At 60.4% G+C, this 22,891-nt stretch overlaps 1 protein-coding gene across 3 annotated transcripts in view; it reads right to left on the bottom strand.

Annotated features, from left to right (window-relative positions):
* The window catches only part of PTPRN2 (protein tyrosine phosphatase receptor type N2), a 692,851-nt gene that overhangs the window by 494,901 nt on the left and 175,059 nt on the right, over positions 1-22,891 (bottom strand). For 2 of the 3 annotated variants that reach the window (XM_046020312.1, XM_046020314.1), the window contains one exon: positions 8,907-9,020. In XM_046020312.1, coding sequence (XP_045876268.1) covers positions 8,907-9,020 — 114 coding nt within the window. Of the gene's footprint in view, positions 1-8,906; positions 9,021-10,604; positions 10,703-22,891 lie in introns of those variants that run through there. The other variant, XM_046020313.1, reaches the window with a different exon arrangement.

The raw sequence follows: 22,891 nt of genomic DNA, 5'->3' as shown, positions 1-22,891 counted from the left end.
CAACCATACGTGGGTAAGGCTCTGCTGTCCGGTCCTTTCTCTGCACGAACACACACGTGCCGTTCCACAGCCGGACACCACAGACCCTTAACCCTAACCGCACAGGTTGTTCCCAGCGCAGGGACCCAGCCCGAGGCCCAGCACTCCGCACACAGACGCCCAAGCTCAGGGAGGCCGCACAACCCCACGGTTTGCCAAGTGACAGCTGAGGAGCACCGCTGTCCCCGCCCCATGTGGAGCAGGGACCCCACAGGCCCTCCTTGTGCTGCCAAGCGGTTGGGCACGAGACAGGAAGGAGAGGGCAAGAGGGAGCGGCGGGTGCCTCCCAGCTTCCGCCCTCCACCTGGAAATTCAAGATAATCTCGTCGCCCGAACACTCCAGTTTTTGCACACAAACAGTCTCCACAAACGTAATGGCCCTCTCTGGGGGATGTTTTTTGAAACTCGGTCTTTGAAGGCCTTTCATTACGGTATCGAGATAAAGGCAGAAAGAGCAGGGTTTTCGGCGAGAACAGAGTGGACGGAAAGAGAAGCAGGAGATGAAAGGAGCGCGACGGCCGCGGAGGGAGAGCCAGAAGGATGCCCCAGACTGGCCTTGGTTTTCTCCACCAGCTCGACTCCCCGAGCCACTGCATTACCTGCACAAGAGAAGAATCACAAACCTCTCTCTTTCCGAGGACCATCGCGTCAAACCTCAGATGTCCCCAGCCGTTGAGCCACCGAAGACGTGTTTTTTGCAGAAAAGGTTTAACTTCCAAGTTCAAAGCAGAGACTAGAATTCTCCTGGGGGCAAGAGGGGAAGCGGGCAGCCCACAAGCTGGGATCAGCTGCTGCCCCGGCCGCCCTGCGGGGAGCCCCTGCCCGACCCCCGAGGGCTGTCCTGTGCCCGGCACACGCAGGTGGAAGGACACATGCTCCTCCCATCTTGCACGGACACGTGTCCGCTTCGGAAGCACGCAGACCGCTAGCGGTTCAGGCCTGAGCACGGGCATCCAGGCAGAAGACTGGAGGACGCACCTGAGGCTCTTGCCCTGAGAACGGGGCCACACGAACCTGGTGGTCAGGCAGAGCCACGTGCACCAGAAACAGCCAGAACAGCACCGTGCCACGCCCCAACTCCCACGGTCCACCCAGCACCATGAAGCTTAACTTTCAATTCTCCTGATTTGACAGAGGAAGGAGCAGATCCAGACTGGGGAGGGGGCCCGGGGAGTGAGGTGCCTCACGGAGCCCTGACACGGCAGGGCTGGCCCTTCGTCCCTTCGTCCCACCACACGCCCCTGGAGAACACAGGCACCAAAATGACCTGCATCCGGCAGCGCGTCCGCCGGGGGCCGTGTCCCCAGATGAGGCCCCGACGAAGGTGGTTCTCCATAAAGGTTTTGAATCAGTAACATATAAAACTAGATAAACCCTAGTTCTCTTGGGACTCTGAAGGTCTCAGGCGGCCCTGATCCCTGCTAAGAGGAGAACGGGACATGGGCGCTCCCAGGTCAAAACCCAGCCCCCGTCACCCAGATTCTGTGGCCTCGTGCAAACTCCCCTCTTGTAAGAAACCTGTCTAGGGTGACGGTTTCCTCTGTGGATAAGGCTAAGGAGAGGCTGTGTTCTAAGAAGTAGTTCCGGTCTTTGATTAGGGAGGTGTCAGGATTCTTCCCTGAGAAGCCGTGAGTAAGGTCTGCTTGAGCCTGTGAGTAGGGTCCCCGCCATTACCAAGCCAACCGCCCTCAGGAGAGGCTCCGTCTTTGTTCAGAGCGTGAAACAGAAGAAATTAGACATCCCAAGAAAGCTTTAGGATGCATTTTCTGATATTTTTAAACAAATCCGCACCCAGCATCCTAAGCACATAATCCTAAAACCAGAGGAACCTGTCTTTTTCTAGTGTCTTGGAAAAAGTGACTTGCTTACCTAAAGAGGAAAAAGGTACATTTTATGTTTGAAATCCAGGGTGAAGCAGACATCTTTGAGTTTGCAACATGGGGCTTTCGAGTGAGCACGAAAGAGTTATTACGGAGCCGTGGGGCAGAGAACAGATCTCGGGAAATAGAGACAAAAACTCTGGGCTGTGTAGCGTGATGTCCCAAGGCCCGCCGGCCACATGGGTAAAGCTGAGATGATTACGCTTATGTTGGAAGATATTCTGGTGTCGAGAGGACACAGGTGGCCAGCTCGGGAACCAGAACAGATGACTGGCAGCTTCCTGGACACAACACTGAGCAGGAGGCATGGGCAGGGGGACAGCAGGAGGGCCCTTGCGCGTGGCCAGGAGCAATGTTCAGGGAAGTCCTGGAAAATTCCAGATGATAGGAGCTCTTCACCCCAAAGACGTGTATTTCCTAGCTACTGTGCCCCTCAGAGGCAACGGCGAGCTCCGGCACGCAGGAAGACGGGTTCTCTCAGAATCGAGCTCTTAGAGGGACAGGCACGAACTCGGCAGTTTCTGGTACCACAGCCCTGAAGGGCCGAGGAAAAATTAAGCTTTAAGAACCGATCATACGTTCTCCACTAACCGCAGGACTGTCTTCCGAGCAGACTGACCAGCAGTCAGCAGCAGCCGCTCACGCTCCGTCTCCCCCCATGTGTCCTGCTGTCGACCGTCTGGAAACCAGCTCCGAACCGTGCCGGGAGCCGCGTGTTCAATGGGAGCCCGGAGGATGCCTCGGGGGGCAGCGCGGCCTCTGCCGGTGAGGACGGCGCCAGGCCGGCAACTGGACACCGCAGCGCCCTTGCCTGGGCAGCCCGCAGCACCGCGGATGCTCTTCCGACCCTTTCCGAGGAAATGCTGGTCGCGGGAGAGGTTTTCACCTAATCACGGCCTCGTTTCACCTCGATGCCAGAACTGTCCAGGGAGGCGGGTGCTCGAGCGCCAGGGGTATTGCGGGCAAACACAGACTCGCGAGAAAGTGACGTTCCGGAAGGTTCTTACCAAAGAGGAGACGATGGTCAAGGCTGAGCCACGTGGCGTTGCGGAGTCGGGCGGCCGTTCCACGCAGCGGCCACGCCAGCGTGGGAGGCGACCGGCGCCCCGGGACCGTGCATTTGCAGGGCTGAGGAGGGCGGCGCCTCACCCGCTCGGACGCTGTTTCCCTGTCCCGGGCAGCGGCTCCGGGGCCAGTGTGTGGACAGTGGGGACTCCCCGCTGGGACGTCACACCTGCCCCCTGCACGCACAAAGCCGATCGCTGGAAACGCAGGTACGTGACTCGTTACGTGAGGAGGCTCGTCCGAGTGGCCCGCACTGTCCAGGGTCCCCCGAACGCGCCACACTCCCCATGGCCGACCTTCCACGCTCCTCCCGGCGCAGCGGCCCACGGCGTCGCACGCACTCACCTGCCCGCGGGCCTCCCTCCCCATCACGCGGCTGCACCTCCGGCCCTGGTCAGCCGCGGGCCTGCGCTACGGGTCTCCCCGGACCTGGCCTTCTCCTGCTCCCTCCGTGTCTTTGTTCGTCTCTACCCGTCTGTCCGCCCCTAGCTCCTCCGTGAGTCCCCCTGGCCGCCAGCCCTTTCGGCATTCACAGACCCGGACGTGCTCCGCACATGGGAACGAAACCACCTCGACAGCCGCGCTTCGTGGAGACACGAAGGGCAGCGTCAGGGACGCTCCTGCCCGCATCTCTCCCCGCCTCGGCCGGGAGGACACCGCGTCCTCACACTGCGCCCCGCGCCCTCACGCGGACTGCACCGGTGCTGCTCCCGTCGCCGCCGCAGCCCTCAGAGCCCACGCGTTCGCCGGGACCTCGCCGTGTCTGCTCGGCACACGAGCGAGAGGCTGACACGCGGGCCCACACCTCCCCGCCCCGCCGGCCCTGGTGACGCGAATGCGGCCCGCGCCCCGCCCGATGCGCGCCTGGAGGTCGTTCCCGCTGGTTTCTGCAGCCCCAGCAGCGGCGACCTGTTACTCGGAGCTCCACGCCCGGAGCCCAGATAAGCCGGAGGACGGACCTGGAAGTCAGAGCTGCGACGTTCGAGGTTCACTCAATTGTTTCCGTGGCCAGAACAGCTTCAGAAGCGGCCGCATCAGCCGCGTCTGAGGATGTCCAGCTCGCCAGGTTCCAGCCGTCCTTCGTTCCTGCCACCTTATCGTTAACCAAGTCGTCTCTTTCATTTGAACTGCCACGTTCCTGACTTGGTTTCTGCTGATTTACGAGGTCTCTGCACGTTCTGGGCCTCGGTCTCCAGCGGTCACCTGGCCCCACGGCCCCCTCACGGCCTCTCCATTCCCCCAACACTGCCCACTCTCAGAGGCCGCTCCACCGGCTCCCACCACGTGGGAGCGTGCGACCGAATGTAGTGAAATTCCTGCAAAGACGAGTCTCAACTCTGAGTCTACGCACCCGCGCGCCCACACCCCCCTCTCCGCACCCCACAGCGTGCGTCTGCCTGTACCTCGGAGCTGGGCCTCGCGGGACCTCAGAAAGAAGGAATGACGCCAGCTTCCCGGCACAGGGCGGGCTCGTGGACAAGAGAAGGCAGCTTCGTGGGCGGAGGCTGACTGCAAGCAGAGACCCATGGCAGGAAAAGGAAGAAGGAGGCTGAAGCTCAGCCCGACCGGCTACACCACACGACTGTATGGAACATGCCAGGACGTGCCCAGAATGTGTCAGAACTTGCCAGAAAGTGCCCAGAACGCTGAGCCAGCACCTGGCCCCTCACCCGGCCATGGCGTCTGGAGACCACCCTGGAGGGCGGTCGTATTTCAGACCACTAGATGATTTCTTTTCCTTCTCTTTTAAGGAATTATAAAACTGTGTTAGATTTTTTTCTTTAATTTTCCTTTTTTCCTTTTGGTTTTGACATATAGCTCAACACAACAGGAGATTCTCGCCAGGAAATAAATCCATAGTTGCTTTCATGACGGCAAATTACGTGCCCACGAGTGACATTTAAATGTGGAATTTTAACGGCTTGTCAGAAGAAGTGAAACGTATTTTTAAAAAATTTAATACATGAGAGAACAATGAGAAGTCTTCTTCTCGTAGGACACAAGAATGGCAAACAGAAGTGAACATATTTCTTCTCCTTGATGTATATATTTACATCGAGAGAGAAAACTGCACAATTAAACCACATTGTCCTTTCCTTCTTCATGAGGAAGGCTCCCCGACGGCCGTGAAGCAGCCGACAGTAGACCAGCAGCCGCATGGGCAGACAGCAGTGTTCACGGATGACGCACACAACCCACTCCACTCCCAGGGCGCCTACCTAGGTGGGATGATCTTAAGGAATTCGGAACAAGCTCCCTTCCCAAAAACCATCTCCCATCAGGACGACCAAGTCCAGGGAACCAGCAGAGTTAGGGGCTGCTTCCTTAGGGTAAGACACAAACTCCCCAACCCTCCAGGGTGTTCTTCAGTACCGAGCCTTTCGTGACCAGAGGGAAAAACCTAAAACACCCACACAAAATTCGAGAAATAGGATAGATAGCACCAACTGGACAAAAATCAGAGAAGGAGCTCCGGATCACATGCATTCACCCTAAGGCTTGCTGTAGGACAAACACCGGGTGAGGCGGTCCAGAATCAAAATTACCCAACTTCCAATTCCTACCTGGACTCTCCCCACACACGGGCGCGGGCCAGCCGGGGAGCCCTCGGACACACTTTGGGGAGGAGGGTAGGGACACCGCGGAGGGCCACAGAGGACCAGCCCCTCCGGGCCCGGCTGGTGTCCCGCGTTTACTTAAGACACAGACGCCCAGGCCCTGCTCCACGGCCCCTGTCAGAGCGACTGGAGTGGGCGCATGGGTCTGTGTTTCCCAAGCCGCAGCTGAGTGTTCCCAGCCTTCCTGGTCTGAGGAAACCAGTGGCCCCAGGAAGGAGAGGCAGCGGGTCAGGAGGCAGACGGCGGCGGGAATGCAGGCCCAGGCAGAGCCGAGCTAGAAGGCTGAGCTGTGCGGCCACGGCACCCGTGTCCGTTGTCTGGGCTGCAGACGACGCACCTTCAGCCAAAGCTGGCAGCCCCCTGGGGACTCAGCGAGAGGCAGCTCTGCCCACCGTTTGGCTGTGAGGACCTCCCAGCTCCAAGCGCCCGCACCAGAAACGCAGGAGCGGCAAAAGCGAATCTCAAGGCTCAGAAGCTGGCAGAAGACCCGATGGTCTGCGGGCGCACGTCAGTCCAGAGAACGGGCCACCTCTGCCTCTTGGGGCCGCTGCCCTTGTCCTTCCAGGGTCCGGCCACAGCCGGGATGGGGCCCGGACGAAGCCAGGAGCGCCCGGGCACACGGCCCAGAAGGGGACTCAGCACAGGGCAACATCAAAGTCAAAAATAGTCATTGTTTCGCCACCTGAAAGCTCTTCTCCTCTGTTTCTCTCTCCCCCAGGTCCCTGGGGACACGGGAGTGGGTCATCACGTCGGACCTGCTAATGACCTCAGGAGGGTCCAGATGACACGTCCTTGCCCGCAACTGTGAGATGTGAGCTCACCACAGCGCCCCAGGATCCCGAAGGAGCTCAGCAGGGAGGCCCCGGCAGGTCAGAAACCACCGTGGGAGCGCTGTGGCCAGCCTGGGCTCGCCGGTGCAGCGGGGAGGCCGGCATCGGGGGCAGCAGAGGCCAAGACGCAGCACTTCAGAGCCACAAAAGGTGGGTATGGTCACCAGGACGCGGAAATCAGAAGCTTCTGGCCACGGAGATCTCTGTTCGTGATTAGGTGCCCAGAGCGCCCCTCCCAGAGGGCCACACGGAAGCCTCCTAGAGTCTCAGGGACCCGCATAAGCAGGAAAGTTCGAGATCTACAGAATTGAGGACTGGCTTGAATCACCAAAACGGAGTCACAGCTCGGCACACCATCCCCAGACTTGGCCGTTTCCGTCTCACGCACGAGAGCCCCAGGAACAAAGGTGGAGGGCGGCGGCAGGTCCCTGCAGGCCACAGAAGCCAGAAATTTACGCAGTTACTCTCTCTCCTGGCCGTCCACATGCAGACCTGCGGCCTCTGCTAGGCCGACTGTGTGCCAGGGAACAAGGAACGAGGAGCTCCTCCAGGGCTTATCAAACACGGACTACGACTGACCCCAATACCGGGGCACCCGGAGCCTCCCTGGGCCCGTCAGAGCGAGACCCGCCGTGCTCCGCCCAGTTGGACCCAGGGAGCAGGAAGTCGCAAGCAGCCACATGTACAGGCAGGACGTTTGCACACCAGGGGCTGTCGGTGGCTGCCACGGAGGCTGCAGCCGCCCAAAGGGCCCGATAGGCAAGCAGACCCTCAGGATCCTGGAGCGAACACGTGACACCCTCTGCAGATAACGACTCTCCTTTCAAGAAACTGCTCTGGGCTACGAATCCTTAGTGAAAAACGCACCCTCGGCCCTGGTCCTGCAAGCTACCTGCGGTGTGGCTGCTGTGAGCCAGATGCTGGAGGGCCACGGGCACGCGGCAGCGCACACGTCGTCGTCCCTCTGCCCACTCACTGCGGCAGCTGCCCTGCTCCCCGGGGCCCCGCCCAGCCTCCCCAGCCTCCGGGGACTGTGCGTTCAGCTCCCTGGTGAGGGGCCGGATTCCACAGGATACCTCATCCCCAAGGTCAAGGCCACAAGAACAGTCACGGACTTCTGTCCGTCCCTGTCCTTGACCTCTTACCTCACAGCCACAGTCCCTCCCCACGGCCCACGTGCAGACCCAGGCTCCAGACTGAGAGCAGTGGCCTGGCCGAGACGCTCTATCATCTCCCACAACCGCGCGCGGCCGAGTCCCTGCAGCGGACCGTGTACGTGGTCCCGCCGCTTCCCTGACAGAACCCTGGCACGTCTGGTGTCCCAGGGAGAAAGGGTGCCACCGCCAGTGACTGCGAGTGAATGAGTAAACTTAATCCCGTCTTTAAAAAGATTTTATTTGAGAGAGAGAAAGAAAGAGAGAAAGAGAGGGAGCACGAGCAGGGGGAGTGGCAGAGGGGGGAAGCAGCCTTTCCGTCGAGCAGGGAGCCCGATGCGGGGCTCGACCCCAGGATCCCGAGATCACAACCTGAGCCGAAGGCAGAGGCTTCGCCAACTGAGCCCCCCAGGCGCCCCTGAATTAGCGTAATTCCTTCCTGCAGAACTTGCCGGTGTCCTAAGCAGCTGTGAACACTATGAACATTCCAAAGGAGGAACAGAGCAAGAACCGTTTCCCAAACCGAAGGGGCCACAGACCTTCTTCCTTACGGAGCCACGGATAAGCCCTGTAGGATCTGACGTAGAAAGGATGTAGGGGCTCTCCCGGTCCCTCCCTCCCGGGCTGGGCTCCCAGCGGGGCCACTCAGGCGCTGACCCTGAGACCTGCAGGTTCACTCCAGGAACATCACTGTGACTGTCCCCCTACACCAGGGTACGGAGTGTGCAGGTCCGCCTCGGTCCAGGCTCCGAGCAGAGGAAGCAGCCCCCCCCCCCGGCAGGACGAACCAGGTGAACACGCAGGCAGCTTCCCCTCCATTTACACAGCATATACGCACGAGGAATCCCATACATAATAATGTTTGAATTATGGCAGTTTTTAGATTTATCATCTCAGCGACAGGTTAGAGCCGACTCCTGTGGCCAAACCGTGGGACAGGAACTTGCACGGTGACAGTATCTGGAGGCCAGCCGACGGCCTGGAGGCTGACCGGCCACTGGGCTGCATGTGCTCAGGCCCCACGGCCATCTGGCGCCTGCCGGCCACACCACACCCCTGCCGGACTCCCTGAAGCCCGGACGCGCAGCCGCGATCCACGGCCACGTCCAACGCACGAAGGAGACTCCCACCAGAACCTTCCAGAAGCCAGCCCGCCTGCGCCCAGCCTGTCCTCTCTCTGGCAGCCCTGGCGAACGCTGTCCTGTGCTGCGTCCTCACTACCTGCGAGGCCCCCCGACATCCCCGACATCCCCCGACTTCTGTGCCTCGCGGCCACAAGTGTGCCCAGGCCCGGGACACGGTGGGGCCGCGCCCGCCTACCTGTCCGCGACAGCTTCTGCAAGGTAGCCGTCAGGTGCTGCAGAGCTCCCGGCGACACCTCGTAGCGGTGTGTGTCCATCACTGGAACCTTCTGGCACCTTCCAAACACCCCGTCTGCAGGAAGAGGGGAGCAGAGAAGAGAGAGAACGTGACGTTCGTTGTCAGGCAGAAGGCATTCAACACGGCGTCGCAATGTATTCCGATTGCGCCGCACGCTGAGGTTTGGAACACGGCTGAAGGAAGTCATCCAACGCTAGCGGAACTCAGAGCACTTGGAAAGTTATGGTTTATTTAAACTAAAGAGCGTCGCGAGAAACACAATTGCGAAGGTATGGGGAAGAGGACGTGAAGGCAGTCGTCGCGCTTTCTACTCCGCTTCGCGTCCCTTCCTCCCTCACTCCCCACCTCTCACTTCTCGAAATTCCTGCCCCTGGCCTTCACCTTTCTGACGCAAAGCTTTGCTTCTGACAGTCCCGTGACAAAAAAATCAGTATCGTTCAGGGCCAGTTTTCCAGATGAGAAACAGAACACCCAGGAAATATAAATACTAATTTGCAGAAGCCACGAGGACAGTGGCCATGTCTGCCACCGGGGTGCCATGTGGGGGTCCGGCAAATGGGGGGAGGCAGCCCCGAGGACGGTGACGCGGCCGGTTGTGAGGGGAGCTTTCTGCAGCGTGGCCCAGGGCCAAGGAGAGGGGCTCCCGGAGCGGGGGACAGTAGCGGGCGCCCGTCGTCCGGCTCTGTTCCGTTTGTCTAAAATGACGGGCTCTGCTCATCTTTTCAACCACACCTTCTAATTAATTTAGGCCCCAATTAGTCTTTATTTGGCAAACTGTTCACTTTGAAATAAGCTTCCTGTAGGGGGTTCAAACACCCAAATTACTGTCTTTCGTGCACACAAAAGACTAATTCAAGGGCCAGTGCGTCGTCCCCTCGGCGGCCATCTGCAGTTTCAGGCCCGGATGGAGGGGAAACGCTTCTTCATTGTTCACGACGGTCTCACCGCACGAAGTGTCGCTGAAGAAAGCCATTCAAATGCAACAAGTTTAATTAGCAGAAACACATTTGCCCGATGCCAGGCTAACTCAGTAATTACTGGTCTGATACTACATATGGGCTTAAGACGGACGGTGCCGTGTGATTAGCAGAAAATCATCTTAAGTGTCGAAAGCACACCGTGAATTTGTATGGGCCTCTGCAAAGCTCCCAGAACCGGGGTAGGCGACCTGCACAGCTGCTCAGTGCCGCAGACAATGGCCGTGGGGAGAAGTCAAGCCCTCTGCAGGCCATCTCCACCACACTGGGCCGGAGGGATTCCCAGCGGCCGTGCTCCCGCAGGGAGGGTCCCGTCCCCTGCTGCCACCCAGGGAGACAGGCAATCTGCTCCAGAAACACGGACAGTAAGCGGCCCTGTTCTTTTTACTTTATTTTGTGCAAAGAACTCCGAGCCTGTGGACAGAGTGTTTGTGCCGGGGGCGGGGGGGCAGGGGACCAAGAGAAAAACAGAGAACTCTTTCGAATGTTCCTAAAACTTTCACTCTCCTTTACAAATGGAGTGTCTCGAAAGCAAACTCTCAGCACGTAGGGACTAGGAGGGGCATTAAGTCGGTCTGGCCCCACATTTTACGGACGAGCTTTGTGACCAAGGCCACAGGGGGAAGAGAAGCCAGGTTCCGACTCCCGCGGGAGCCCTCACCGGAGAAAAACAGCAGACGCTGCTGACGTATTCTGGAACATCCGAGCGAGTTCATTCCCTTCTGCAGTGCGGCGGTGCCTCTCCTCAAGTGTGGTTTATGCTGCACAAAGTCGTGAATACACTTTCAGAAAAATATTTGTGGCATTTTCTTGAAATCTTTCTCTTAAACATGCATGTTCAAAACACATGTATACAACGTAACACATGGTACTTTCGTGTGCTTTTAAAATTAGTTTTAGCTGATAACTTGGTTTGAATGATTTGAAAGTCGAGACTAAACTACCCCCGGATTCTCTCTGCCCCCAGACGACAGCCTTGCCGATGAGGTCCCACCCACTTCCCCAGCACACTCTTAACCTTGAGTTTGAAATAAGCTTTTTAATGAATTCATTTGTTTATTTGAGAGAGTGCGTGTGTGCGTGAGCGCAGGGAGGGCAGAGGGATAGGGAGCCCGACGCGGAGCTCGAACTCATGACCCTGAGGTCACGACCTGAGCCGGCGTCAGGAGTCGGACGCCCCGCCGACGGAGCCCCCGGTGCTACTACCCAACTTTAGTTTTTAAAGCAGTTTTAGATTCACAGCAAAACTGAAGGGAGGGCGCGGAGCTTCCCCTCACACACACGAACCCGTCCCACGGCCCGCAGGGGCACCTTGGCCACAGGAGCTGAGCCCACTCCAGTCCATCGTGTCGCCCGAAGTCTGCAGCCGCTCGGGGCCGGGCCCGTGCCCGCTGGCAGGGTGACGTGCCGCGCGGCTTCCCTGCCCTGAAAACCCTCTCTGCTCCCCCGTCCGCCCGAGTACCCCGCTCGGCCCGGCGACCGCCGGCCCCTCTCCTCTCTCCGCCGCTGCGTCTTCTCCAGAAGTCCTGGAACACTCTGGGTCCACTTTCACACACAGGTTCTTCACAGGACGGGACTGTGCAGACACACGTGTGTAGGCGCGTCTGTGTGCGTGTGTACATGTGTGCACACGCAGGCACGTAGGTGCTGTTTTCATGAACATGAGCGTCTGTGTCCACGCGTCTGCACACGTCTCTACGTGTCACGTGCTTGTGCCGTGTCTCCGCGTGTGTGTGCTGTGCGCAGGCGACATGCGTGTCTGCTTGCGTGTGGACACGCACAGACAGCCTCGACCACTGCTTAACCGCCACACTCCGTGAGCGCCCGAGGGTGCCGCTGTTCCGACTTGGACCGTCCGTCCAGGAAGCAGGTGTCACCGGCGCCCCCCGCCAGAAGCCTGACTTCCTGCACGGGCAGCTCCACGAGCTCTGTCTGGCTGCGGAGGACGGTGCGCGCACGCTCACCAGCACGCGTCTCGCTACTCCCAGTCCCACACCCGCCGTGCGTCTGACTCCATCCCTGTCCCCGGGCTCTGCCTTGCACCCCAACCTCAGGAAAGGCACGGCCCTGCCCTTTGGTCCCGCCGGCTGGACAGATGGAAGAGCCGCAGGACACACATCTGGGCCACAGGTGGACACGCTGGCTGGCCACGCACCACTGCGATGCAGGCTTCAGAGGGACATCCTACGGGCGGCATGAAGGAGCAGCGCCGGCCTCGTCCCACATATAAACGCCTCAGGAAAGTGGCATCCACTTGGGCTCCACACGTACGGAACGGGGCTGCCGACACGGGGCTGGAAGGACATCCAGGCAGGGGAGTGGGCTCTGTGGAGGGCAGGAAGCACCCCGTCCCCAGAGCTCGGGGGCCCAGGGATTGAGCGCCAAGATGTGAAGCAAGTTAGGGAAAGCCTGAGGGTGTGGAGGCGTCAGCCTTCTGCCCGGGGGCCGCCAGGCCCTTACCAGCTGGTCTGCGTCCTGCCAGGAGCCGTGGCCTGAAAGGCGCTCCCTGTCCGGGGGAGGATGGTTCTGCGAGGACGGCCACCATGAACCAAGAGCAGAATGATCTGCAGCCTTTCCAGAGGGGAACCCCAGGGTGCCCCTGCAGCCCAGCAGCAGGAGAGCCCCTCCAGGAGTCCCATGGCACACAGAGGTTCCGGGGTTCGAGGGCATATTCAGAGAGACGGCCCAGAGAACGTGTGGCTTTCCAAAGCAGGGCGCAGCTGCCTTGCTTCTGGCTGGGAGCGGTGGGGAAAGACGACCAAGGGCCCCCGGGGAGTGAGACCGCGCCCTTCCCTGGGGAGGTCACCTCCCAGGCCTCCGCCGGCAGCGGCCCCAGCGACCACAGAATCACGGCATGGACCAAACGTTCCCAAGTGTGCTGACCTGGGTGGAACCCTGAGGCTGTCCCCGAGTCCCGGATTTCTGGAACGGTAATGCCCCTCTTTGTCTTGCAGAGCAGAAGACTGGGCCCCCGTGGTTCCCGGAAACCAGAGAGCACACGGCTTCAAACACAGAAAAAGGAGGCATGTTTGTGGTCCTGAGAAAGCTGATCTCCACCCGAGTCCCACTGGCCGTCACCAGCCGCCGGCAGCTGGTTTCTTCCATTAGAAAGAGAAGCCTGGATGATTGTTTTGCTGGATTTCTGGAAGAATGTGAGAAAGAGCCTGTTTATTGTCCGCGTGTTTGCTGTAACCAGTGATCCCTGAAGCACCACTCCGGCGGGCAGAAGTCATTTTGACTCATAAACGTCACTGTCCCCTCAGGACTGCTGGAGGCCAGCGGCGATGCCCTCCTCCTGGACCCTTCTCCCTTGCTCTGTGGGGCTGTGCGTGGCCCCGGGCTGCACGGCATTCACGTGAGCACACACACGCCTCTCCACGTCCCTCTGGCACGGACACTGTCCTCTCACCTCAGGCCCCGCGGGCTCCTGGACAGCGTCGGCTCCGCCCCTTAGACCCCACGTCGACACCCGCTCGGCCCCACTGTGGCTCGGTAAATACCTGTGACTGACTAACGGGCGTTTTTCCATTTGCCCGAAGAAAAGCTGCGATGCACAGAAGCTCCTAACACGGTCAGCCGGCATCCTGGTTTGCTGGACTCCCGCACGGTCTGGAAGCCCACTTCGACCAGACCAGCAAACAACCTTGCTGAAGGCCCAGGGATGGCCGAGACCAAACCCAGGGGGCCCGTGGCAGGGCCGGCGAAGGAGGGCCGTGCACCCCTGCGCTCTCTGAGCACTTACCAGGCCGCCTCTTCCTTCCTCGGGTTAGGCTCGGGGCGCTGGCCCTCCCCCGCACAGCCGCTCTCGGCCTCACACGTGCAGGGAGAGGGCCGAGTGGACCCCTGCTCTGGGAAAGGGACTCCGTGCTCGGAGACACCGGCCTTCCCTCGTGGGACGCTGTCGTTTCGGGGACTGCTGAGTGCCAGGCCTCCCGGAGGACGGCCCGAACCAGCAGGTCAGACCACCACGGGCCTCAACAGGTTGCTTTAGGTCTCTCCAGGAGAAACCATTTCTGTTCAGTTGACCTCAGGCAACGCGCCTCAGACTTGCATTAAAGGGCATCCTTTTGTGGGGCGGGGGAGCCTGGGTGGCCCAGTCGCTTAAAAAAAAAAAAGAAAGAGGGGCGCCTGGGTGGCTCAGTGGGTTAGAGCCTCTGCCTTCAGCTCAGGTCATGATCCCAGGGTCTTGGGATCGAGCCCCACATCGGGCTCTCTGCTCAGCAGGGAGCCTGCTTCCTCCTCTCTCTGCCTGCCTCTCTGCCTACTTGTGATCTGTCAAATAAATAAATAGAATCTTTAAAAAAAAAAAAGAAAGAAAGAAAGGAAAAGCCTATGGAGCCAAAGTGTTCCCTTCCTGAGCAACACCCTCCCAGTGTCATCAGCATCTCTCCCAAAAAGACCACCCAGGAGATGGACCCCCGACCCCGGGGCCAGGACCGACCACCTTCTACCTTCCAGCGGCCTTCTCTGCCGGGTCATGGGGCAGCCCTCATCACACAACGCATGTTGTGAGGCTCTGGTAATATTTTTTTCATATTTTTTAAGGAATTAACCATGTTCTCTGCACCCATGACACTTAGTTCTCTCTTCTTTTTCTAATGTCTTTGCTTTTTTTTTTAAGATTGTATTTATGTATTTGACAGACACCGAGAGAGCACAAGCGGGGACGCAGCAGGGAGGGGGAAGCAGGCTTCCACAGAGCAGGGAGCCCAAAGCAGGGCTCGACCCCGGGACCCTGGGATCACGACCCGAGCCAAAGGCAGACGCTTCACCCACTGAGCCTGCTGGTTTCTATTTTTCATACATTTCTCCGTTGTTTCTTCGGGAAGAAATAATGAGACTAGGTAATTCACCAACGCAATGTAATCACACTATGTAGGTGTTAGGGCGGGATCATTAGTTCAGGGCACATTCAGAAATGACTGCAGCGTAGGGACCTGTTCTGTAATGTGTACAAGTGGTTTATCCATGTAAATAACAAGCACGTGGAAACGTATTAACTCGCTCCCTGGAAACCTTTAGAACGATGATCTTGATTTTGGAATAAGAAGGGACAGGCAGAAAAGGTGTCACTATCGTAAAGTCTTTGCAGAGGAGGGTGAACCAGAGACGGTGTTCAAGTAATTACGGGGCAGGGGCACCGGGGTGGCTCAGCGAGTCAAGCTTCCAGCTCCTGGTCTCGGCTCAGGTCTTATCTCAGGATCGTGCGGCCAAGCCCCCTGTTGGGCTCCACGCTGGGTGTGCGGATGCCCAGAAAGAACTGTGACTGGGCAGGAGAGAAATGGAATCTCCATCATCCGTGCGCAGAATTCCTTGCAGAAGTAAAGACAAGAGCTCTCGGGAGGCTTAATGCAGGGACCAGCCTTGCTTCCCAGAAACAAAGGCCTGGGTCGTGCACGCAGGTTCTCAAGAAACTGCATCCCGCGGCCACCAGATGCAGTCACGCCCCTGGGGAAGCGGCCAGCCACCCCGTGGGACAAAAGGAACAGCGTCCTTCGGAAACCACTCCCCGGAGTGCACGGGGCAGCCCAGGAAGTGAGAACAGGTCTGGCCACAGGGCCTCCGGGGGCATCCCAGGAATCTAACTCTGAGCTCAAAATAGCCCACGGGCTGAGAGAAGGTGTCCGGGGGCCCAGGCCCCACACGTGACCCCACGGCTGCACCTGCGGCGTCTGAGCTCGCATCAGCCGCCCTCCGGGAAGCACACGCCGCTGTTTACAGAACGGTCGTCCCCACCCCATCCCCATCCAGCCCAGCACCTCGGCAGCCGCGAGGATGGAGGGCAACAGCGACCCCTCGTGGCCACACCCCCCCCCCGCATCACTGGATCCTCCTCGGGGACAGGTGGCCAGGGCTCCCGGGAAGCTGGGCGGGCCAGACACTGCACCGACCAGCCGGGTGGCCCCATGCGCTGGCTGGACCCTAGCTGAGAGATGCTGGTGGTTCTCCCCGCGAGGCAGGCGGAGTGAGGGACACGTACACTTGCGTGGGTGCACACAAGCTCATACATGTGTACACACACGTGCACACACCCACACAGGCTCGCATGCTTGCACACTCACCCCGGTACACACACTCATAATCCCATCTACGCACACTCTTGCAGGGTTCACCACCAGGCCAGGGGACCCCCCCATCTGCAGACAGATACCCGAGCCCAACGGGCAGGCCAGCTTAAAGACCCTGTCACCAGTGTCCTACGTTCCCCCGGTCCCTCTCCCCTCTCCGGGTGGAAGTTGCCTTCGCCACTGCGCTGCTCAGGGCGCCCACAAGGCCTCGCACACTATGGCCACCTAGGAAGGACCCGCTTCGGGAAACCCCGGGGCACCTGTGTGCAGAGCGTGGCCGGGGACCCGCACAGGTGCGAGCTGTCCGGAAGCGGCAAGTTCGCTTTGGTCGTCGGGCTCAGGAGCCGATGATGTCCTGCCTCCCCTTGTGTGATACAGGGGGTCGACATCTCCCATTCCCCAAGGGGCACGAGGAGGTCTGGGAAGGTCCATGTGGCTCCTAAGCCCCAGGCCGGGCGTCAGGCTGGAGAGTGGGCGTCAGGCGCCGCCGTGCAGGGAAAAGTGTGCAGATGGCAGTGAGTCCGTCCTTGCTCCCCGAGGGCTCACGCTCCGGCCACTTCTCTAAGTCTCCACACACTGACTCTAAGCCACATCACACTCCCACGAAGCTGTTAGGAGGGAGAGCCCCTTCCTGTTTACACCACCCGGAAACCGAGGCACAGAGAGGTTCAGGGGCTTGCCCAAGGTCTCCAACCCACCAGCGTGCGTGGGAGATGCCCAGGACCCCTGCCCAGGACCTTCCAGAACCGTCCACTTCACCCTCTGGCCACGATCACCCTGAGCACCAGCCTTCCTTTCCGAACACATGTCCCCCTCTTTGACACAAAACGTGGCCATCCTCCTCAAGTCACAGCAATGGGATGTCTTGTTCCGAAACCAATTAACACAATCCCCTTGGCCTCGTGTCTGTCAGCTCCCAGAACAAGAGCTGACGTGTTTACATACAGCTACCCCGTGCCCACACCATTCGGACACTCTCGGCGCAGTCAAGCCTGGGACAATTCTCGGGGATCTGAACGGCCACGGTCTCCTCTCCCCATTGGGAACACTAGGGCCCAGAGAGGCTGAGGGACTGGCTACAGGTCACGCCCAGGAGGCAGGCCGGCCGCACACTCATTATTGCCGACACGACGTCTCTCTGGTGCAGCTGGGACAGCCAGCACCTGGCCAGGGCGGGAAGCAAGACCAGATACCTCCGTCATCTTGATCGCCGAAGCCCACACCGGGACAAGAAAAAGCACTGACGGTGTGAGGAGGAGGAGGACCAGCACGCGGCTGTTTGAGCCAAGTGATACCAGTGGCTCTGCACGAGTGAACTTCTGTACTGCGACAAGTCGCCTGGCCAGGGGGCCCAGGGCCCGTCCCAAGGTCATCCCACCCCTGTACTGGGCCCGAGGTTGGTGCCCACGTGCCTCCCAGAGCTCCTTCTGGCACCCAGAGCCCACACGCACCACGGGGCTGGGGGTGAGCAGGAGACCCCGAGCTGCTGTGGCCGCTGTGAGCCACCTGATGAAACGGTGACCCACAGCCCGTGCGGGGGCCGGCCCTGCAGATGTCAGGCCAGGCCTGCTTGCTCAGACAGCTGGGCCAGCCCATGCACAGCCTGGACATGCCCAGCTCTGCTCCAGGCTGAGAAGAGACGAGGGACGGACATTCTTCGTGCTCAGCTGCCTTCATCTTTCCCAGTGAAATCAACTCCTGACAGAGGCCACGCGCCACAAATGTCCCCTGAGTGAGATCCAAGAGCCGTAAGGGACCCCAGAGTTTAAGAAACGAACCATTAGTCAGGTCTCCAGACAGACGTGAATTTCCTGGCCCCGTCAGCTGACGGTTTGACTCCTGGTTTCGGCTCGGGTCCTGATCTCATGGGTCACGGGCTCCTGCTCAGCGGTGAGTCAGTGGGACCCTCTCCCTCCGCCCCTCCCCCAGCTCGCACACGGTGTGTTTTCCCTCCAAAAGAAATGAATCTTAAAAAAATAAAATAAAAACAATGTTGAAGAGCCCACATCTCCCGCGCGCTGTTGTGGGAATGTAAGTGGTACGGCGGCCGTGGGAAAGGAGAGCAGCTCCTAAAACAGAAGAAACCCAGAACGACCGCACGGACCGGCGGCTCCGCCACCGAGTTCACGCTCAGAAGCAGAGGCAGGACTCAAAGAGATCCCCCAGCACAGCACGATTCAGAGCCACCAAGGGCTGGAAACAACCCAAGTGTCCCACCAACAGACGAAAGAAAAACCAAACGTGGTCTGTCCGCAGAAGGGGGTGTTCCTCGGGCTGTGAAAGAAGGAAATCCGGGCACCTGCTCCCTGTGAGCGTGGAGAGCGTCACACGGAGTGACACAGGCCGGCCCAAGAGGATGGGTGCCGTGTGAGTGCACGGCCACGAGGTGCCCAGAGGAGTGAGACTCACAGACGCGGAGAGTGGAGGGACCTGGGAAGGGGGAGGGGGTTTGTGTTCAATGAGGACCACGTTTCAGTTTTGGGGGGGAGGGGTCCTGCAGAGGAAAGGGGGTGACGCCTGCATGACGGTGTGAATGTCCTTAACGACACGGAATCTTACTTTTAACATCGTAAATTTAAATTACAGGTATTTTCCCATAATTTAAAAATCTAACAAAAAGCCTATCAAAATAAAAGAGTAGAACAAAGCAGTCCCCTCTCGGAGAGGAAGGAGCAGGTGCTTAATAGACGTCACCGTGTCCGCAGCCAGAGACGTGTGCGGTCCGGGACCAGCTACAGCGGACATGGGGCCCAGACACAAGCGCGCGCGGCCGACAGGTTTTCATGGACATACGTGCACTTCCAGTCGCCAGGATGAGCTCACACTTAGATCAGCTCAGAGCGGCGAGCACACATTTGGCGCCTACCTTGTCCAGACGCGAGACCCAGCCTTCTGAGTTCAGGGAAACACCAGCCCCTCACATCTGATCAGACACACGTGAGCCTCAAGATGCCACCAGGGCCTGTGTGCCTGGAAGCCAAGGCCCAGAAACGGAGCTGGTTTGCTGGAGAAAGTCAGGGCCGATCAGGGAGGGCTTTCTGGAGGAGGCGAGGCCAGAGGGCGGACGACTGCTGCCCAGCTGAGGTGGTGGAGAGGCCCCTGGTCTCCCGACTGCTCCTCCGCACCCGCGTGGGAGAAACCTTCTGCCGGGGTAGGGCTGGCATCTGGCAGCCACAAGAGCGTCCGAACGCCTCACGTCCCCGAGAGTCTGGGGGGCGCCACTTGGCTACAGGGACTCGGAACTCGGCATGGGAGCCACGGCCCCAGTCACGGTGAGGGAGGGCCGCTTCCTGTGAACCCACGGCAAGTCCCTCCCTCGTCAAAACGGTCACTGTCACGTCGTCAAAGAGCCGACGCTTTGCATCTGGGTTTAGAGCGCATTACACACCTGGGACGCGAAGGGAGAAGCTCCTCCGAGAGCCGGTCGCCGAGAGCTCTGCCCGTCGCAAGGCCATGCCGGCACCGGAAGTGGCCCACACGTGGGAAACCGGACCCGCGGGGCTCCAGGACAAGCTGAGGTAAAGACCAGAGAGGACCCGGGTGGACCGTCCCAGAGCGGACGGAGGCTGCGGCGTTTCCCTCCTCCCGCAGCTCCAAGGCCGCGGGTGCACATGGAACAGACGCCGGAGGCACCGGGAGGGCGGGAGAGAGTGACATGCCAGCGACCCGGCCCAGGCCTGCTCCGTGCAAGGGTCTCACCGGGCTCGTCCCCCTCGCGCCCCTGCTCTGTTCGCCCGAGTCTCCTGGCAGCCGGCAGCCGGCTATGAGGCGCCCACGGAGGCTGTCGTCTCCCGGGCCCGGGGGCTCAGCTCTCAGGCCTCAGGCGGGCTGTGCCTCACCCGCTCCTGTCCACTGCCGAAGGTCACGGGACAAAGCCCAGGACCCTATCCACGAAGGAGCCGGTGTTCTGGGCCTCCCTGCCGGGCCAAACACGACGGGTCCCGGGACACGTTGGGACGCAGGGAGCCCGACGGCCCTCGCGGACTTTTCTCAGCTCCACACGGTGCCGCCTGCCTGCGGCCTCTTCCCGGCCCCTCGGGCTACCAGGCCGCCTGCGCCTCTCGCAGGAGCCAACGGCGGGACGCGGTCTGGCCAACCGTGCGGAGAACCGGCAGATCACCGGGGAACCAGCTTCCAGAGCGACACGTGTATCTCGGGGAGGGATGCGCACGGCCCGACCACCTTGGTTTCCGGCGCTTACAGTCAGGCCCAGGGAGGCCTGCGGACGGCCCGCAGCGGAGTGTCCCGTGCAGGGAAGGGAAGGTGCGCTGCTTCCCGCCGGGCCGCTCCCCCGCACCCGCGGCAGAGAACGCGTCTCCCATGGAGCCCACGGCCGGCGTCGTGGTGCTGTCCCCCGGAGCCGCCCGGGCAGCCCTCAGAACCTTCCGCTCCCGCAGGTGGTTACAGAAAACCGGAGTGGGATTAGGTCTACGCAACGCTGCCATCCGCACACAGCGGCCCGTTCCCGTCTCGTTGACCTCTGACCCCGGAAGAGGCCTGGCCACCTCAGGGCCGGAAGGTCTGCGCTAGAAAGTTCTGGACCTCAGAACTCTCCAGGGAGGGAGTGGGGCGGGATGGGGTTGGTGATGCCACGCACAATGCTGACCCACAAAAAGGAACCACACTGAGCCTTGTAACGCTCAGCCCTTCCTGCAAAGAAAACTCACCCCTGCACAGCATCGGCCAGGAGAGCGCGGGAGCACGTCCCGGAATGAGACGCTGACCCGCCGGACCCGCGCGGCTCGGCCGGTCCCTGCTGTGCTCCTGAAACGGACCGACCCTCCCGGCCCTCACCCCACAGCCCCGAGAGCGGGTCGACACCCTGCTGCGCAATTTTAGAAAAAACGGGGTTTGCGGAGAGCTGATGGGAACGGAGGTGTGCATTTTATTCAGGCCCTTTGCTTTAGGAACAAGAAAACCGAAGATCTGAGGGACGGGAGCTGCCAGGGGCCGCCCCTGGTCTCCCCACTCCCCCCAGACTCCGCCGGCAGCCCCCATCCTCACCCTGGCCCTGCTCAGACACTCGAGCGGCCACAGTCTTCCTTCGGCAGGAAAGTCAAATAAACGAAACGTAAGGTCGGAGCCGGAAGGTAACACACACGCTGGGCTGCGCAAACGCTCCTGCAGACGCGGGTGACGTCCCGCCCGCGCGGAGTACGATGTGAACCACAGGTTCTACCTAGAGGACATGCTTGCCGAACCTACGAGCCCCGCCGTCCCCGGAGGTCCTCCGAGCACCGTGAGTGACAGCAGGGACGCTGAGTGGGCCAAGGACACGGGGCTCCGGGCCACCTCCAGCCGCTTCGCTCCCAGGCCAGGTCCCTGCGAGGCACCAGTCGAAGGAGATCTTTTCTAAGATCCTTTCTTCAGCTCAAACGCGCTCTCTGTGGAAAACAGGCCGGGCACGAGCAGGACTGGCCGCATCTGGAGCAACTGCCAGTGTTCACCTCACGCCGGGCAAGGCCCTCCCCGCTGCCTGCACGGTGCCCGTCCGTCCCCTTGTGTCCACGCAGAGCCGAGCAGAGGCAGCTGCGGTCCTCCCCGGGGCTGGCCGTCAGCACCGTGCTGCAGCGGCAGCGCAGACCGTCTGGGCCCTTCGCACGGAGCTCACTCCCACAGCCCGAAGAGCACCTTCCGGAGCCCGGACCGAGCCTCTCTGACCTTCGGGGGTTGGCGTCGTTTTGTTTGCTTATGTCTGAAAAGAACAGACGGGAATGATCTGAGCACCTCGTCCAGCTGGTAGGGAGATGCACTCCCCAAGCCGTGGGGCCATGAGGGGTTTCATCGACACAAATGGGTGTTTACCGAGAGCCGGACTCGGGAAAGACAGACAAAGCAAGCCCCAAACCACCGAGCTGAACCCCGTTTGCAGGCCTGTGCTGAGAGTGGGCAGTGTTCCCACTCGGGTGACTCTGCCGCGATGGTGAGAGCCCGTTCTGGTTCCTGCCCGGGATCCCAGCTGGATGGACACGGCGGCACGGCTCCCATGGCGGCACGGCTCCCACGACGTCAGCTGTGTTCTTCTCCTGGAGGCGACTGGGGAACCCCGCCACTGTGAATGAGCTGAGCGGGCTCCTTGCTCCGGTCAGGGGAGGGATGGCCGGCCCTGACCTCCAGGTCCTAGCCACACTCGAGCGTCCCCAGGAGGTCCAGGCTCACCCAGGCAGGGCCCTGGCTGGGACAGGAGACCCCCCCCCTCACCGCCACCCCCACCCCACTGAGGCCGGCCCAAGGGTGCTCGGCAGCCCTCACTGTCGAGAGCTCCAATCCCACCCAAATCTCCGCAGGCTGTCGTGTTCCTTGCGGCCTGCTGTGGGTCCAAAGATAAGCCGCAGGGAAGGGAAACGGCGGTTTATCTGTGGCAGCTAATCTCCCCATCAGCAGCCTCTGCTCCAGCCGGTTGCCGAGTAACCGAGGCCTCTCCTCTTATCAGCCCCGAACGTTCCACTGACTATTCAGACAAGAACAGAAAGGCCTGGCACTGAGAGCCGTAAGCAGCTCGGAAGGAAAATGGCACATTATGTAGGATGAGGAAGAAGGGAATCTGTTAGCCCTCGTCTTATCAGGTGGTGACAGTTACTCAAAAACAGCCATCCGTCACTCGACTCTGCACCATTCTTACGCCGGCAACCGGAGAGCTCCTGCCCACGTCCCGCCTGGGGGGGGGGGAGCGGGCGGAGGCAGACAGACGAGGGGCAGAGGCGGCCAGAGAGAGGAGAGCCGCGGCGGAGGAAGCCAGGGCACTTGCTCTCTGCCGCCTTACGGTGGCCCCGTCCTCTCCGTTCTTCTCTGCCCCTGCCCAGCCCCTCCACTCCCACAGGCTTGAGGGGCTCCTCGGAATGCAGGCCCCACCTTCTGCATTACCCAAACCTGTGCCCTC

The sequence above is a fragment of the Meles meles genome, chromosome 10 (assembly GCF_922984935.1).
Source record: "Meles meles chromosome 10, mMelMel3.1 paternal haplotype, whole genome shotgun sequence".
NCBI lineage: Eukaryota > Metazoa > Chordata > Mammalia > Carnivora > Mustelidae > Meles > Meles meles.
Note: the sequence above shows the minus strand (reverse complement) of the source record. Positions and strands in the feature narration are given on the sequence as shown.